General features: G+C 44.3%; 1 protein-coding gene across 13 annotated transcripts in view; it reads left to right on the forward strand.

The window, feature by feature from the left end:
• RBMS3 (RNA binding motif single stranded interacting protein 3) overlaps window positions 1-18,597 on the forward strand; it is a 702,788-nt gene that overhangs the window by 252,341 nt on the left and 431,850 nt on the right. Inside the window, exon 1 of one of the 13 annotated variants that reach the window (XM_013192710.3) lies at window positions 9,173-9,738. The exons of 11 other annotated variants lie outside the window; for them this stretch is intronic. In XM_013192710.3, the coding sequence (XP_013048164.1) occupies window positions 9,664-9,738 (75 nt within the window). In that variant the 5' untranslated portion in view covers window positions 9,173-9,663. Of the gene's footprint in view, window positions 1-9,172; window positions 9,739-18,597 lie in introns of those variants that run through there. One more of the 13 variants, XM_048076060.2, reaches the window with a different exon arrangement.

Genomic DNA, 18,597 nt, shown 5'->3' on the forward strand with positions numbered 1-18,597 from the left:
TTTTTAAGCTGATATATTTTGCTGCCATGGGATCCTGAAGAGACAAGAGTGTTGTTGTCAGGGGTGGGCAACTTGTACTTGTTCGGATAAGGGAAGATGTGTATATTTATACCAGCAGAAATTTCTGTTAATCCCTTTGTTGAAAGTAAGTCAGTAAGAGGTGGGATTGATTGGATCTTCAGTTTATCAGACCCAATTCTTCCCCTCTTAATGAACTTAATATCCTCACATTCCACTATGTTTTAAACTCCCTAACTCTGTCCCCAGCCCTGCTGGGGCACCTTGGCTGACATCAATTTAAATGTTTGTGGCATACAGTACTTCCTCCTCCAACCTGGCAGGATGGATTTCCAAGTTAAAAAGAATAGCTTAGTGATTTCTCCCCCCACAAGAACATCTTGCTTCTATATTCAAAGAACTGATACATAAGTAGGAAAATATCAGTGGAACCTAAAACATCTGTGACTAAGGAATCAGGGCAACAAAAAAGAAAAGGAGAAAAGGTTAAGAAAAGGAAAGTACTTGTGCTGGCAAGATAGGGGTTAGGTGGGGACAGAAATGAAGAGGAGACAAAACAGATGAAGGATTACAGAGTAAAAGCGATTTGGGAATAGGACGTTGGCAGAGGTGAATAGGGTAGAACAATAGGGAAGAGCGTTTGCTGAATGTGAATAGAAATCATTATAAAGTTTCCACCATCTCCTAATAAAAATACAGTAGCCTTGAGTCCCTGTGCTTTATTAAAAACTCCAGCTGGAATATATAAAAGAGGGCAGGCAAATTATTCTCAAAACAGAAAACTGTAGGAGAATGTAGAGATTTGATGAGATTTTTTTGAAGGCAAAAGATATTTGATGAACAAGATCGAAGAAAAGATGCACTGGGAAGAGGAGGAAGGCAAAGAAATAAATGGTGGAGGAAAGAAAGAGGGAAGATTTGAGCTATAATTAGCATTTGTCTATCTGCAGGAAATATACGATCTCTTACCCAAAGAATTTTTCTGGTACGGGAAAGTGGCAGCCCTAACTCTGTTTTTGTTAGATGTCAGGTATCACCCTCACTTTTGTTCTGGAAAGTTGACAAGTATAGGATTGGGAGGTTAAACATTTATAGAGTGTGCTCTGTTTAGAACGGGCTTGGTGCTGTTTAATGGACAATGAGTTATACTGCAGCTGACAAAATACAGATTTCCTAAACCAAATATATTCCGTTCAATACATTTTCTTTGGTTATGATGGACAGTAATCTGGCGTGACATAAAGTTTGATTTTGCACGGCAGGTTGCATTGGTTCTCTGGTAAATGGAAGCTGTCTATTACAAAAAATGCCATTATTCCTACAGAAGAGTGAACTGATTTGAAAAACAGAATTGCTTCAAGTCTCCAGCTTATCTGCACGTAGAACTTTTTACCCAGCCCACAGCACTGTACTTCTCCATTTGCTGTGCATTTTCTCAGTATCTGGGTAGGGGATAATTTGAGAGCCGGAAATTCCCCCTCTGTTGGGAATTGTCACACGCAATCTTTTGATTCCATATTTAGTGGACACTTATAATTTTTCATGTAGTGTCACCAGGAAGCTTTACACGTTGATAAGAAGGCACTAGAGGTTCTAGTAAGTGTTTTCATGTGCTTGCACTACCCAATTGTGTTTAGGTGAGGAGGAGAAGAATAGCATTTTGTTGTGTCCAAAGGTTATGGCTTCTCATAACCTGCGTTTTTTCTTTATTTATGAAATGCTTTGGACTGAACAGACTCTGAATTACAGAGCAGCTTACTGGGACAATCTAAAGTGCAAATTATTTTTCCCAGTTGTGAACTTCAATTAAAAACAAACAACCAAGGAACGCATTTCACTAGAGACCAATTTAAATACTGGTATTTTGTCTGCATAATTCCGAAACAATGCGTTCCTACATGTATAGGAAAAAAAAAAAAAAGAATTTTTATATAAGATATTTTTAAAAAATGCTATAGACTTTTTTTTAGACTACTTTTTTTTTTTTTTTCTTTTTTCAGTGTGACCAAATGGAGAAACTTTGATTGCAGATGGGTCAAAGCAGGACTTGTGTGGAAAAAAAAATAATAAATCAAAATTTGAACTGAAAAGGTCATATTTTGAGATTTCATCACAACCATAAAATTAGCAATAGTGGTAATTGAAAAACAATATTTTTACAAACACTCTTGAATGAAATTTTGGGCTAAATTGCAAGTGTATTGCTGTAATTGTACTACATTTTAGAAAGGGGTCTATTACCAAATGAAATGGAAATTATTAGCCAAGGCTCCTTCAGGCCTTATTTACAGCCAGCATTAGATGAAGAGTTATTTAGTGGATAAAAAAGCCTGCCAGATATGAAAGAGACAAGAAGAAATGTGTCTTGGCATGCTAGGGAGGATAAGTATAGAGAAAGCCGAAAGTATTATATTTGATAGCAAAGGAATTTTGCCTGAGATGACCCTCTGTTCTTGCCTATTGTTAACTTTTTCCCATGCAAAAAAAATGCCCCAGCCCGTGAGAGTCATCTAGCACCAGCTGGCTGGCTGGTGTAAGAACAAGCTGTTTACATACATTATTACAGATTTCTGATGATGTGCTGTTGTGGTGCCCTACCAAAATCGAGGTTCCCCTGTGCTGCTGTGAAATCCAGGAGATTGCTCTTGCTGCAGAGAGCTTCCAGTTAACGCTCACGAGACTGAGCAAGGCAGGAGGGAGATGGAGAAGTGGTTTGTTTGTCCAAGGTCACAGCCTAGGGCAGGGGCAGCACCAGCAAACAGGACCCAGACCTCTCAGCTTTCTGGCCTTACGTAAATAGGGCCACTTACTGGCGTAAGCCCGCATGAAGAGCCCTGCTGGTATAACTACGTCTGCCAAGGATGCTGGTACAGTCATCTCAGTAAATTTTCCCATGCAGATGAGGCGCTGCTCCTGGGCTCCAACAGCACCAGCCCACTGCAAGGAGACATTCTCCCAAGGAGTGCTGCTGGAAGTTTAGCGAGAGGAAGGAAAGAAAAACCAAAACAAAACAGCCCTCGCTTCAATTAGAGGAAAAGATAATTCCTTTCAAGTTGAGAGGCTCGACTCCTGCTGGCCTTTGTTCTTCAGCTTACCCTCGCTGTAATTTCAGAGAGCAACGTGAATAATGCCGGTTTGTTCTGTGATTACCCTCAGTTGGAGCACAAAATTAATATCTCACTCAGTAATTCAGTACATGATGGGTGAACATTTACTTAAACGTGCCCTAAAAAGCTAGGATTTTCCATGTTCACTGGAACTCTCTCAGTGACAATTAATTGCCTGTGTTCTTATGTGTTTATGAGCCTCAGTAAACAGGCGGCATATTTACGTCTCCCCATTACCTTCAGAAATAAACTTCCTCAAGAAAAAAAGCTCACGTTTCCTGATTACAGTCTGATTATAAGTAAACAGAGGGGTGGGGAAGGTAACTAGTAAGCAGGACTTTGGAGGGAGGAAGGTGGGAAGTGGAGAATTTCTCTCGCTGATATTGTTCCACTTGTAATGCTGGTAGCATTAAGTTAATGCACTGCACTAGCAAAATGAGCTCGGTTAGTCCTGCTGCTGTCTGGGGGCATAAAAAGCTTGCCCTTTTTATCCTAACTGTATAGACTCAAGAACAGGCGCAATATTTACTACCTCGTGATGTGGAGTTGCTATAGAAAATGCAACCTTTGAAAGGCCTAACCTGTGCAAAAGCCCAGTGTTTTCTGAAAGCCTTCAATTATTGATGTGGATCCTGTTTGAGGGTGCAGCAGCGAGTCCTTGCATCCCATATTGCTCTCCCATGTCTCCACATTGCATTTCCCTGCCATTGGGCCGCCTTCTGCCCTCATGAATCCCCTCCAGGACTGAAGAAAGCACCGTTCCTTACCTGCTGGTCGTGTTTGCTGCGGCCGTCACGGTGTGGTGATGGGTGATGAGGATGGGCACCATTCATTGCGATGACTCGGGCTTCGCCACTGGTCGGTTGTGTCACTTCTTTCTCTTTCACATCACAGAATGAATCAACGCTTGCAAAGCTTCTCAGGTGCATAAGAAGTAGACCGCAGATAAAAGATAAAGGCAACATTATTTACTGTGGTTGTGTCCGTTAACATCTGCAGAAAGAGGACTTTAGCACATAAATTTGGGTTGTCTGTACAACTGGCTGCTGGTTTCATTTGCTTGTGCAGGCAAGAGATTGTATCAGATGGAAAATACAATTTGCTATCAGTGAATGTTCACTGTTGTTCACCTTTTTTCTTGAAATTTTCCACTCTGCCACTGTCTGAAGATGTCCTTTAGGATTGGGCCTTTAGAAGTCGATCAGTGGAAATACTGAACTATAGTATTAAGTAGAAGATGATGTGGTGAAAAATAATGAAATCTAATGTTAGATGGCAAGCCCTTGCTGTTGTCCAGTATCTCACCTGTCTGCAGCTCTGCCTCATCCTAGACCTCATGGTGCCGCCATGGTTTGTGCCAAAGACTGGAGGACAAACCTGGCTGACTTCACGGAGGTGGGCGATACGCATGTGTGGGGAAAGCCACCCTCGGTGTTGTTGGTCTCTTGTGGGTCTTCCCTTCCTTTCCTCCCCCTTACTGAAAAAAATGGCATGTAACGTTCGTGCCATACTACTGACAGAAGGCCTGGGTTGCTGAGGGAGGGAGGAGATTTGAACAGGGGGTCCTCCATCTGCAGCCAAACGCCACATTGAGGCAGGATGAGACCGGGACAGAGAATCGCTTCCACTACATTAATCTCGGGGTCCTGCTTTCTGGAGCCACAGGTAGGGCTGAGGCATGGCACGTCAGAAAACAGTGGCATCCCCCACCTCAGAGAGAATTTGTCAATCCCAGATGCCTAATTCCCTAATTGTCTTGTTGCGATGCTAAGTCTTCTGTTTCTTGGTGTCTTTCTTTCTGCCTTTTTTCTATCGCATGCTTTACTGATCCTGGTTGCACCGGAATATATCGCTTGATAGAAATTCACTTAGCTATCCTTAGGCAAATCAGCCCAATAAACTAACTAATAAATAGCAAGATCCTGTGTTCATCAATGTAGTTTTAAAGTATCTGGACTGAAGGAGCTGACAGCTCTAGAAATAAAATCAGTATTCTTCTTGTAACCCATTGTAAACAAGCTGTCAGGCATCACTATGGTCTCCTTTGAAACTAGCTTTAATGAGTAAGTAGAGAGAATAAAAGCTGAGAGACAGTGTCAAAAATGTAAGCCCAAGATAATCATTGTTGGTATTTTTCCTTAACCTATTATATTGCTTTAGATGATGGCTGCTGTATTTCTGCTGCTGAATGAGAGACTTTTCCCTAGTCCTGATTTAGACAATTTTGCCTTAATTTTGTCAAAAGGTAATTCTTCTAGAGTACACATTGCTGCTTTTCAAGAGCAAGGAGCTAGAAAATGCTTGAATTGCTCCATGATTCAGCTCAATGTGAATTGAGAAGGTTTTCATAGAAAGCTAAAAAAAAATTATTAAAAAAGGGAAAAAGAGCATATGTAGAGCTGTATTTAGCAAATAAGAGCCCCTGAATTACATTCTTCTACTAGGTGCCCGTGATTTTATTTTAAATCTCTTTTTGTGAATGAAGAAATCTGTATTTTATGAAATGTAAAAATATATCCAAACATACATAATTTCTTTACCTCAGTTTGCCAGGAGAAGCATTCTCTCTCTCTCTCTTTTTTTTTTTTTTTTTTCCTGTCAGTTAACTCCACGTTGCTTATCCACAGTGCTGGTTGTTTCTGAGTTAATATCCTTTGGCATCTGCCTTTGAATAAATTTGGCTGTCTGGTTTCCAGCTGATTTGTTCCCATTTATTTCATTTGATTTCTAAATTTCCTGTCCAAGAGATTCCTATTGCTCGCCTGTCTTGCGAAACTCCCCGCATGTCGGGTGACACCGGCACAGCAACTCCTTTTCAGGTGCGCTGGCTCCTGGCTTGCTCGCTGGATTCCCACGAGTGCTCCGGGGTTGGGGTTGATGACGAGCATCCAATAGCAGGAAGGAAAGTTGTGAAGTTTGCTCGCTGGTGCTCGCTGGGACTGAACAGCTTGTCTTTTCTTTTGAGGAACATTTATACTTAACACTCAGTAGGCAAACTGGTATTTCAGTTTGCAAGTGGATTCGGTTATTCAAATGCACAGGCCAGAAAATGAAGGGGATTCTATTTAAACAGTGTGCTCCCAAGTCACAGATGATCTTTTTGATGTCTGTATTTTGCGAATGGAATTTTTCCATTTTCCAGCGCTAGCATTTGTTCAGAGGCTGTGTGCTATCTAAATCTGCTTTTGTGGTTGTTCATTTGCATTTCTGCTCTGCTATATTGCCTCCTGCCTTCTCCCCTTGGCCCCCCACTCTTTTATATTGGATTCCTATTTTTGCTGCCTCCACTCTATCTTGCATCTCTGAAGGCTCAATCATGCCAGATGCTGAGCAGTCTCTGCTCTTGCTCAGCACCTTGGCAGGATTACAGGTGAAAAGGGAAACTCAAACCATCATCAAGCTGGGTGAGAGCTGGTGAATGGCGGATCTGAAGCCAGCCCTACCTGGCCAGGGAACCGCACGTCTTCTCCTCCGCCTCCCAACATTTTCCCGGTTGGGAAAGCTGTTGGCGGTACTGGTCAGCGTACACGATGGGGTGTGTGTGGAAATCTCGTGTTTAAATTTTATGTCATGAGGTGAAATACTCAGAGTAGTCACGTGAAACAGACAGAATGGTTCTTCCTGGTTGCAAAACACTGGCAACAGCAAACTGTGCACGTTCAAGGAGAGTTCTTGGTCAGAGTGCAAGTTTTTCTACTTCTTTGGTATTCCTTTTTTATTTCACTCTGTACACATAGGTTCTTTCTTCCCCCAAATCTGGTTACATCTCCTTCTACAAACAAATCGCTTAGGAAGAAAAACCACGCTAATATCCTGAGGGAGAAGTGCGAAGGTGGGGGGAGAAGCACAGCAACTTAATTCTGGCAGCTGGAAGAACAACCTGAACGTTGTCAGGCTGAAAGCACAGCACACAGCCAAGCAGTCGCTATTTGCTCCTGCAGACAGAAACCCTCCGACAGCCTATTTCACCTTCAGAGAGGTGTGGGAAGAAAAAAGGGTATAAGCAAGAGCATCACTTGAGTATCGCGTACTGCCAGGTGAAGCGGTGTATTTAAAACTGAGCAGCAATAGAAACTGAGCATAGGGACGGGAACGGGGAACGGCAGGCTGCTCCTCCTGTTTCCGTCTTTCTTCACCTCTACTCCAAGCTTACACAGGGCCCAGCACTCCTCAGTGGCCCAGGCTGTAGGACAGATAGAAAGCACTCAGTGTTTTGCCCAGCTGGGCCTTTCTGCTGAATCTCTATCTGTGAGTTTGGGAGCTGGGGCAATGGTTGTATTTCAGGGTGCTCCTCAAGTTGGGCGAGGTCAACCATTAATGCTGTGGCTTGGGAACAGAGAATGGGTTCCCCAAAAGTTTTTCTCCTGAAACAGATGCCACACACTTGTGTACAGGTGGCACCTCGTTGTTCCTACCATGTGGGCAGGTACCCAAGTGTCAATAATTAATGCTGCCTGGTCGTGAAACCCCAGAATGCCTGCAGGCAATATTTTGTATGGGTGTATTGCTTCCTGCGCTGCCCGTTTCCTTCGGATGCTTTCCTCTGCTGGCCAGCTAGCTGGTGATGGGGCAGTTAGAGGAATCCAGAACAAATACCCCTGCTTACATGAACAGCAAACTGCCGGCATAAAGCGTGATATTCCCATGTTCCTGTCATGTGCGAGCACGTGCCCACAAACCAAAACACAGCTGGCAAGTTTAATTTTAGCTCTACCAGCCTTGAGAAGTGTCCCTTTAAAGAAATTCTTTTTATAATTCTTTTTTTTTTTTTTTAAAGTAATTTGGTTGATAATACAGCAGCTGACAATCCTACTGCAATACCATCAATGATTTAAATAAAAACAAAAAGAAGCTGCCACCCCATATTTTCCCCCGTGAATTTAGAAATAGGCAAAGCCACTGTAGAAAGGCCCAGGAATCTGATGACGTGTTAAAGGATTTTTTTTTTTTTCAAAAAAAAAAAGACAAATGCTGGGACTTGTGTACAAGAGGAAACATTTTGTTATTCACGCACTTTGTTACTGGTGATTTAGTTGTGTTGCACGACGTGTTCTCCCTCCGAGTCCTTCAGGGGGTAGATGTTTGGAGGCCCTGTGCCGACACCGATCCATGCCATGGGGATGTGTGCAGGTGTGAGGTCCTGCAGGTGGGTGTAGGTGCGGGTTCGATGCTTGGCCCCTCACCTGGCTGAGGTGGGGTGGGTTGGAGTGGGATTTGCTGCTATGGCCTTGGGAGCCGAGCCCCGCTCGCTTGGTTTTGGGGGGCGACGGGACCGGTGTGTAACTTTTGTGGCACTCCGGTGTTGTCGTGTCCGGCCGTAGGCACCCTAAGTCACGCCGGGCGAGCTTCCTCTTTACCCTCTTCCTCCATTTTGTTCCAACTTTAAATAAACCCAGCCTTATATAAGCGGTCTAACAAAGTATGTATTTAATATGTCTGGCCCCGGGTCGTCCCCCAGCCGCTCGGGGAAGTGCTGTACGGAGGAGCTGAGGAGGGGACGGGCCGGGGGGGGGGGGGGGGTGGCACCCCGCTCAGCCTCACATCCCCGCCACCTCCCTCCGCCGCCTGTTCTCCCCCCGATCAATACATACAAAAATCGCGGGGCGGGCATTTTCCGACCCCCCCCCCCCCCCCTCACCGCTCGGGCTCCCCCAGTCCCGGCGCTGCCTCTCGGCGCTCCCAGCCCCGGCGGGCCGCGGGCTGTGAGGGGTGGGAAAGGGGGCGGCGGGGCCGGGCCGGGCCGGGCCGGGCCGGGGGCGGCGGCGGCGGCGGGCGGGGGCGCGGGGGCGGCCGCGGGGCCTGCGCCGGCCTCCCGGGGGAGCGGCGCGCCGAGGTCCCTCCCACCGGCGGCGCGGCGCGGAGGGGGTTTGAATGAAAGACAGGACGAGCCCCGAGCACCATGTCACTCCGTGAGGGAGGCAGCGGCAACTAGGCTGGGGAAGGCTCTTCCCTCCCTCCCTTCCCCCCCCCTTTTTTTTTCTTTTTTCTTTTTATTTTTTTTTTAAATTTTTTTCCCCTTTATTTTTTTTTCCCCCTTTTTTTTTTTTTTTTTTTTTTTTTTGAAGGGGGGTGGGTGGGGAGCGAGAGGGGAGGGCTCGCGAGCGGGGCGAGCCGGGGAGAGGACGAGGAGAGCGAGCGAAGAGGAGGAGGAGAAGAAGAGCAAGCAAGGAAGCAAGGAAGCAAGCAGCGGGCTGGAGTTGCGCTGCCTCCCCGGCTCCGCTCGCAGGACGCTCCCCGGCCGGGCAGCGGGCACCGCCGGAGGCACGCTGCTGCCGCTGCCAGCGGGGGGGCAGCCGGGCAGGGGGCTGCCACCCACCTCCTCCCACCCTCGCAGCCAGCCACCCAGCCCTCGATGTGCGCGCCTGTGCGTTTTTGGCTGCGCTGGAAGTAGCGCGCGGTAGACGGCGAGGAAGTCTCGGCAGCCTCCTCCTCCGTCGCCCGCGCTGTCAGGAATAGCGGCGTGAGAGGGAAGAAAAGGCCCTGGGGCACTACACCCTGCCAACGAGTTCCCTGCACCAGCCAGAAGGACTCCAGCTACATGGGCAAACGCCTGGACCAGCAGCCAATGTACCCCCAGTACACCTACTACTACCCCCACTATCTCCAAACCAAGGTAGGGCGCGGGTCCCGCCGGGCGCTCGGCGGGCGATGGGGAGCGAGCGGTGCAAATGGCAGGGGCCGCTGGCTGGTTCTGCTGGCTTTCCCTCGCTTCCTGGGCTTGGGTGTCACGCAGAGCCGAGCAGGCAGGAGAGAGGCAGGAAGGTTACTGTCCGTGCTTTAATTTTATCTGTTCGACTGGATTTGTTTCGAGGGCCGCTGGCGTCGGCCAATTCCTTTTATTGTTCTGGGAGACCGCTCTGGTGAGCGCTATCGTAACGCCGGGCAGGTAGCGTGTTTATTATGGCACAGGGTGAGGGTTGCTCTGGACAGCATCAGGCACGAAACGCTGGCTCGATGGCTCTTGCAGCGATCCCTCCAGTTCACTCGGGGGCTTAAAAGCGTTTTGCCCTTAGAAAAGACGTCTGTGGAAACTCAAAACTTTTAATCAGCTGAGCAGGAGATGCTGCGAAGGGCTGGGGAGGATGAGGAGCGAACCGGCTGTGAATCTGGTGGAGTTTGTGTCGGTGGATTGCACTGCTTTTAATATTTCATTACACATTGAGGATGATATGGCTCTACTCTGTTGCATTTAAAAGGTCTAGAAATAGAGGGTAGCTACTTTTGGAGAGCGTATCCAAGCACGGGCTCTTTCTTTTCCTTCTTTCTTTTCTCTGTAATTTTAAAATGCCGGGAGACTGGAAAGCAGGCCTGTATCTTCTTCCTCAGGGGCTGAGCGAAGTCGATGCTACCTGGCCACGAGTTGGTTAATTAAAGCTTTATTTTTCTAGTGCCATTGTATAATAGTCTGCCCTCTGAAAAGATTTCCTCTGGAACCAAGGGACAGTAACAAAAGAAAACCCTAAAATGAAAGTTTGCAAACCCTGTTAGGACACGGTATAGGAAAAAAAATAAAAAAAATCCTGCCCTGGAGTGTAACCTCACAGCCACAGATTAACAGTTTCAGTCAACAAAGTAGCATCCTTTTGTGGAAAAAAAAATACAACCGGGGTGCACACGCATGCATGTACCCCTGCGTACGCGGACACACGTTGTGCTTCTGTGGCGAGTTTAACACATGGGACGTTTGACGTGTGTGTCTGCGCGTGTGGGGTGCCCTGGGGAGGCTGGCTCGTGCAGACTTTTGGTTTGAAACACGTTGGTCTGGTCGCAGCCCTGAAAGGCTAAGTTATAGTTCCCCGTTAATAAAATTACTTTCCCGTTAACGTTTATAGCCAGACTGCTGCATGATATAAATTAACGAATTGTCAAAACTGAGAATCAGGCTGGGGTGAGTTGCGACGACACCAGAACCACTCAATGTGATTATAGCCTTGTAATTCCTAACAGGGTTACCTCTCATTTGTTCGCTGTGCTCTTTCTTTCAGTCTATTGTGCAGGCTTTTTGTATAAAATTTAAGAGTTTTTTAATTTTATATTTTTGTAGGGATTTTTATTGCTTTTTTTTTTTCCTTCCTTTCAAGGTCGATCCAAATTGCGTTTTACCTTTGTGACCATTTAGTGTGTATTGTTGCTGTTGCAGCAGCAGCCCGTCACTAGCCCTGACTGCAATATTGCCTATAGCTTTAACTGTTTGGGGGATTGGGGGACGCAGACTGATGCTATTCCTCAAAACCTGGCAAGCCAAGGACATGAAACAATTGATGGTGTTTTTTTGAAAGAACAATAGCCTCGAGTATTGGAGGAGAAATATTGGACATTCCATGCCTTTTACTCACGTAGCTTACGTTCTGCCAGCCTATCTTTTTTCTACTTTTTCCTTTCTTTTTTTTTTTTTAAACTTCATAAATAAGCTTTTTAAGGAAATTAACCTTGCATTTGAGCTTAAAATAGTAATGATATTTTTTAAAGCATTAGGTTAAAAAAAAGCCATGGTACGGAAAAGCTAAATCAAACACGCTTTTACAGCTGGTATATAAAATTATCAACCCGATGAAAAGTCATGTGCGCCTGTCTGCGCACACATGCGCTATTGCTGCAAGGACAGGTAACATTGCAAATCGCTGCTATAGTTTATATGATGTTAATTTTTCTTTTCTCCCTCGGTCCACAGTTAAGTGCGTGGATAAAACCTAAATAATAAACACATACATGCATGCGTATAGAGAGACATGCATATGAGTTTTTTCACTTCTATAGACTTTAAGAGTTTAGAGTAGTGCAGACAGGCAGCATCTGGATTTTGTTACCTTAAAGCTAGCCATCAGCTTCTGGGACATTTTAAAGCAGTTAGATCCATTGTATGTCTAAAGCTAATATTCGGGTAATCAAATAACATTGTGGTGGAGAGCTGTATCTTTTATCATGCCTGTTGGAGCAACTCATGTTAATAAACCCCTGCATGACTCCGACTGTACTGTGAACTTCATCTTTTTTTTTTCTTTCTAATTTCTCAAAACTGTCCTTTGTACAGAATGTTGTAGGATTCAGCTCTTAGGAAAGAATGTGTTCTTATGTTCATAGACATGCACGCTGAGGGTGGTGGTGGGGGGGTTGCATTCATTTGTAATTAAGAAAGAAATTCTAGGCTTTCTTATGGCATTTGTCTACAGCTTGTGAAACGCCGAGTGGCAGCATGTTAAATGGGCGAAGTTTTGAAATGCGTGTACCCCACCGCGTCTGGGTGAAGTGCTGCTTTTTGCTTTGCTTGTCTCACAAAGTTGTCTCGGTTGTTCTCAGAGAAGCACTGCCTCACTGTTCATCACGTCCTTCTCTGGGGGAGCACGAAACTGCGTAAGAGCTAAGTCTCCAATCTGCGTTCGGATCTTCTAACATAGCTAGCACGTAGTTACACAGAAATGGTGTAAATGAATAGCTATATGGGTAATAGGATTATAAATAGGAAAAAATGGATTCCATATGTTTGGCTGATTGATTTAAGTTTTTAAAGTGTTTTGTGGCCTTTTGTGCAATATGAAGCACGCACTCTTATTATTCAATTTACTTGTGCTCCTTAATTATCAGATGCCACCACTGAAGCTAAAACTTTAATTGCAGGTTTAGATAAACCCAACGTCATCCAAAACTGAGAATAATTGGGGGGGGAAGGTCAGTCAGTTTTTAAGAGACAGTTGCAAGGAATTCAATATGTCTCTTAAGGACAAGCATGGAGCTTGAGGAAAGACACAACCTTATTTTTCTTGTTTTGGCACGACACTGACAACTGCAATTTGGAAGTGAAGTGTTTGAACTTCTCTAGGCAGATCCTGGGAGCAGAGTCTCGTTCTCAGAGTGCTAGGAGTTTACTTCAAAACAAACATTTTTTGTTACTCTTGTGAATCAAGGGTAGTCTTATGCTCTTGCCACGAAGAATATTGTGAGGAGATAGGTTCAGATCTATCTGATGAGAAGCTACAGCAGTTTTTTGTTTTGAGCTGTTAAATAAATTTCCTTTTCTCCTTGCTGATGGTGTAACTACTCAAGCAACTGGTTTACAGCAGTATATTGTCATGTATAAAATGATAATGAGACCAAATTTCACATTGAGGTCTGCATTTATTTCTTCAGTTTCTTGCTTGCCAAAGCAAATTCTTTTCTCTTTCCCCTTTTGCACAATGGAAAAACAAAACTGAGCACCATTAAATTCCATTTAATGATTTGAAAAGAAAAAAGATTTAACCTAAACTATCTGAATGTATTTGAAAGAGTCTCTTGAATTTAGTAGACGCTCTGCTTTATCTCTGTTCCCTGCAGCTTACGATTAGACCTAGAGATGGGGTAAGTTTGCTCGGTAGCAGTATGCAGAAAAAACCTGAATCGTTTCGGTGGGAAGGAGAAGGTGTCACAGTTACCTGCAGACAGGAATTTTGTTTTTAGATCGCTGTACCTGCATTTGGGGTAAAAATAAGCCAGTTTAGCAGCTGTTTCCCTGCGGTTTGCTTTCATGCATTCTCTGGATGTTTCCTATCTGTTAGTCATGGTTTTGGTTTGGTGGTTTGACTCTCGGGGTGCTGACCTTGCTCCCCAGCGAGGAGGCCGAAATACCCCAAGCAGGGAGGCAGCACTGACTGTACCAGCAATGCGCCTTAATCTCTCTGTGCCCGATGCACGTGTGAATACATGCAAAAGCCAGAAGTGCGATTTCCCAATGCCTACGTGAGTAAAATCCTGTCTCTGCGGATGTGAGAAGCGTGTGGACCAGCCCCGAGGCAAGAGGAGCTTAATGAGTGTGGCTGTGAGGCGACAGATACTTGCCCCACCTGAGGAGACAACAACGGGGAAACTCAAACAGGTGTACCCAGAAGTGTTTAAACTGCAAAAAGTCTCTCTCTGGGTGCGTGATTGGGTGTGTGCGTTTGGATGAAGCCCTTTGTTTTGTTTCGCTTCCTCTTTTCCTTTTTTAGGGCATTCTCTGGCAGGAAGGAATCAGGGACCTCTTTCAGCCGCACGCCTCCCTTCTCGCGCCACCAGCCGCTTTTAGAAAGCGTATTTTTGGAATCGGCGTGGAGCTCTCGCCTCTCTTCACCTCGTACCTACCCACCCCGCGCTCTTTTGTCACTCACGTTTCTGTTTAGCGAGTTTACCGCATTCCCTGCTTTTGGCCATCTGGCCCTGCAGAAGGCCTCGAAGAAAGCGTTCCAGCTACGGAGATGCCTGACAGGGCTTCTCTGGCTGGTGGTGCTCAGACTGTGCCTGGTGCCTGGTGTGAAGCCGGGGTCAGGTGTAAGGAGTAATTCATCAACCACACACTGATTTCAGGCTGCATTTCCAACCATCTGCAGCTTGGACTGCCGCCAGAGCTCAAAAGTCTAGCTGGAGCCCATGTGATAGTGCCAAAGTGAAGGCAAACACTTGCAAATAGAGAAGTGCATTTCTAGGAATGAAGTTTGTTCGCGCTGAGCCCTCGTTTGATTCAGTACATGGCGGCGTGTTTTAAATGCCTCAGAGAGCTGCCTTAAAGTTGCACGAATTTGTTTAAATGCCATTTAAAAACATGTGAGTCTGGTGGTAATTTTGGCAGTAACATTAATATCTACCTATAGTATTTTTGCCTGTTGCTTTAAACAGTAAGGAAGGTAAAAGTGATAGTCCTCTGAAAAACGCAGAAATATATAAACTTGTTTATTTTCCATTACTGTTTGCCATCTATCCTGATGTGCCTGAATAAATACACGCTTGTTGCTGTAAGGGACACCATGATATATATTGAAATAACGTTGAATTGCTTAGTTGATCTCCCTTTCATGTGTTATCTCAATGTAAGTTTGCTGAAATTCAAAAAAAAAAAAAAAAAAGCAGGAAAGGAAAGAACAAATTTTTAGTCTTTTGAACATTCATATTTTACTGTATGCCATGGGGACTTATTTTGCAAGCATATATATTAATTCCTTAAGGAAAGATGGAAGTTGCAAGCATTTGGCAGATTAGGCTACCGAGGTGTTACTGTGGCAAACGCGGTGTGTTAATAGTTATAAATTGTAATCGCTGATACAAGGCAACCTTTTGAATTAGTGATTTGGTTTTCAATGTATTGTGGGCTTTCAAAGTTATCACGCTGGTATATTTGTACTTTAATGCAAGTATCTTTGTAAAAATGATTGGAGTGTTAGTTCTTAAATTTCCATGAATTAAAAAATAGATAAGAAAAGCCTTGTTCCAAGCAGGACGCCTGAGTTCATTTCAGGTCCTGCTGTAAGTAGCCTGGATAGCATTCTCTCTGCGTATAATTTCAAGCAGGGTTTTTTAATTATTATTTTTTCTGGTGTGGGGGAAGTGGGTTTGTCACTATCTATACTCTGGGCAGGGACTTTGAGTTCACTTGCAAACAAGCCCATTCCGGAGTGTCCAGGAAGAGAAGCAGATTTAAAAAAAAAAAAAAAAAAAAAAGTGGGCTGTTTCTATTATTTTGTTTCTTTTTTTTTCTTGAAGAGAAGTCTTTTAATGTTAGAATTTTATGTAGAGAAAAATGGTTGATGTGTCTCCAGAACTTGCTTCCAGTGCTGCATTAAAATTGTGTTTTGTAACAGTCTCATCAGCTACAGCTGTATGTGATTAAATAGTGTAATATCAAAAGCATGTGTGAATAAGAGCTTTTATGATATAGTTGTTCCATACCAAAAACTGCAGATGGGCAGAGAAGGGAGACCGAGAACAGTGATTTACTCAAATATTGTCACATTGTATGTTGTGAGTGTTTGCATAGTGGTGTTTCGCAATTTCTTTCCCACTCATATGGGCAACGCTGAGTGTTGGAAGGAAGTTTAGAAGTAAACATTTTTACATGGAGAGCTACTCTCACTGTGCTGAGAGTTCAGCCTGAGAATTGCGTGTACTCACGCGGAATGACATACCAATATTTTATGTAGCTGATTAACAATAATATTATTGAATAGAAATAATAGCAACAGGGATCTGTTCTGCTTCCCTTGAAAAATCAATGAAAGAGCTTCAGTTGTCTTCAGTAACGCAGAATCAGGCCCACAAAGCACATACTGTTCTCTAGGGCAAAACCAGGACAGATGAACAACGTACATTATTATTTTAATTTTTTTTAAATAAATGAGAACTGTCAAAAACATTCTAAATTGTACAAATGGGTGAGGACATACCTCATCTGACGTTTTAACAGCATTTTGGGCTTTCTGAGGCTATATCTCTTATTTAATGCCTTTTATTCTGATTTATACTTTTACAGCATCCTTTTTTTTTTGTGTGTGTGTGTGTGTATCCTGCTTATTCTCCGTCTTTCTGTCTGTGTCTCTCTCTGCCACAGTTGAGATATGATTTATATGTAGTGGAAGTCTAATTGAGTCATATGAGATGTCTCGCATAGAGCCTGGTGCCTGTAATGAAGATTAGCAATTTCTGTGAGAGAGTAAGCATGGTTAATCCTCAAGAAGTAAAGGACAGAGCAGGGATTTTTCTTTTATTTGTGTAGCTATTAAGATAAAAATACTGTGTAGCTTCCTTGAAACTTGAAATAGTTTTCTCTGTAGGTCTTTCCTGACAACACAGAGTTTCTAAATGGAGAAGTGAAGCAAAGGTTACTTGCCGTATCTGTAGTCCTAAATTGGAGGCTCCTGTTGGATTCCTTGGCCACACTGTCTTTTTGATTATGTTGGTTTACAGCAAATGCTAATCTCTTCTCCTAGAAGTTTTTATTAGCTGAGAGATTTTTTTTTTTAGGCCTGACACTGTCAAGAGAGAGAGAGATTTTTTTCATGGTTTTGGATGGAGGACCTTTTTTTTTCCATTTTTTTTTTCTTGTCTTGCTTGTAACAGTGATGGGAATAAAGTCCCTCCCAATGTATTCTCTGTCAAGTCAATTTCAGTATTAAACATAGCAATTTATCTTTTTTTTTTTTTAAAAAAAAAAGGTTTAATTTCTGGTAAATTTATGCAGATTAAATTGTTTGGACAGATTTTCTATAAGGGTTCCTCTGCTAATTGTATTAACTTCATTCATATGCAAATGAATGAAATAAACCACCTGATCTATATAGATCATAGAAGCCAGAAGACGCATATGACTGCATGTTGACGACGTGAAGCTCTCTGATATTTTGTTCCTTGTTGGTGTCTCCCTGACACGTTTTTATGGATGGTGCCATGTGGTTGATGGTGATTTATAGGCTGTCATGTAGTGGAAGTGATGTCACTCCTATGCGATTCGAAGTTATCCAAGAAGAAAAGTTGTCGAACAGATTTGTACACACACACACAGAGCGTATAAATCAAGTAGTAGTTTGTTCCTATTTTGTGAGTTCGCATTAACAGGCTAAATCCTCGAGCTGTGCTTAAGCGCTCCGCTTCACCGCAGGGTGCGGGAGAGAAGAGCGGGACAGGCCAACGTGGTGCTGCCTTATTTCACCGGCTGCTTGCCTGGCTTCGGGCCCGCTCCCTTCCCCACGCCCTTTCACAGCCCTTCCTCCCCTCGCTATATTTAGAGGTCGGCCGGGCCGGGCCGTTCCAAGTTCAGTCTCGATGCTGATGCCGATGCTGCGCGGGAGCCCGGCCTTTCCACAGTGGCGGCGGGGCCGGATAGGCCGTCACGTCCCGCTGAACTCGCTCGCGAGAAATGCTCTGGTTATCTGAAACAAAACGCAATGCGATCGAGTTGTCTTCCTGGGTGAGAAGCTGGGAACCTCTCACTCAGGGTTTCTGGAGGGGGAGAGGTGGATCGAAGATAGGGGAGCAAGAGCAGAGAGGATGGGCGGCTGCTTTGGATGCAGGGAGCTGGAAAAACCTTGAGGTGGTGCATCGGTGACCCGCCAGGTGGAGGGAGATTAGGGGACTTCAGATGGAGGTGTTTCACAAGAGGAGCAGACAAGGGAGCCTGGTGTTCTGCCACATCACAAAAGGGTTTGAAAGCTGGGTATCCATAGTTACAGCAGGAGAGTTAAAATCCGGATTTCAGGGACTCACCTGGTGTAATGTCCTCCTTCTCTTTCAAGAAGAAAGTATCTGGCAGTTCTTAAGGCTGGAACGATGTGCTTGTATGAATTCCCTGGTGCTCGGAGAAGTGCCTTTTTAAAGTTTGCTCTATTTTTCCCTCTTGTTCTAATTTTTCCGGCTGTGGAAAAAAAATGGCATTGCAATTCTTAGCCATATAAGGGACTTGTTAGTTTCTTTATGTGGTTGGGAATTGTTTCTCCTTTTGGTCTTCAAAGGCTGTCGCTGCCGAGTTTGCTTTAAAGGGAAGGAACTACTTCTTGGTTAGACAAAGGCTGCGGTCCTTATTTCATCTCTCTCGCACCTCTGACCTTTTATTTGGGGACACGCATATAAATAAATTCTGCTCGTTGGTAACGTGCAAGTTGATGGATGCTCTTACGAAGGGAGAAGCATAATGGGAAATGCAGTCTTCGTTTCTGTTCTCTCATTTTATAGTGATGAATTTGGTTGGGTGCCAGTT

This window comes from Anser cygnoides, chromosome 2 (genome assembly GCF_040182565.1).
Source record: "Anser cygnoides isolate HZ-2024a breed goose chromosome 2, Taihu_goose_T2T_genome, whole genome shotgun sequence".
Lineage (NCBI taxonomy): Eukaryota > Metazoa > Chordata > Aves > Anseriformes > Anatidae > Anser > Anser cygnoides.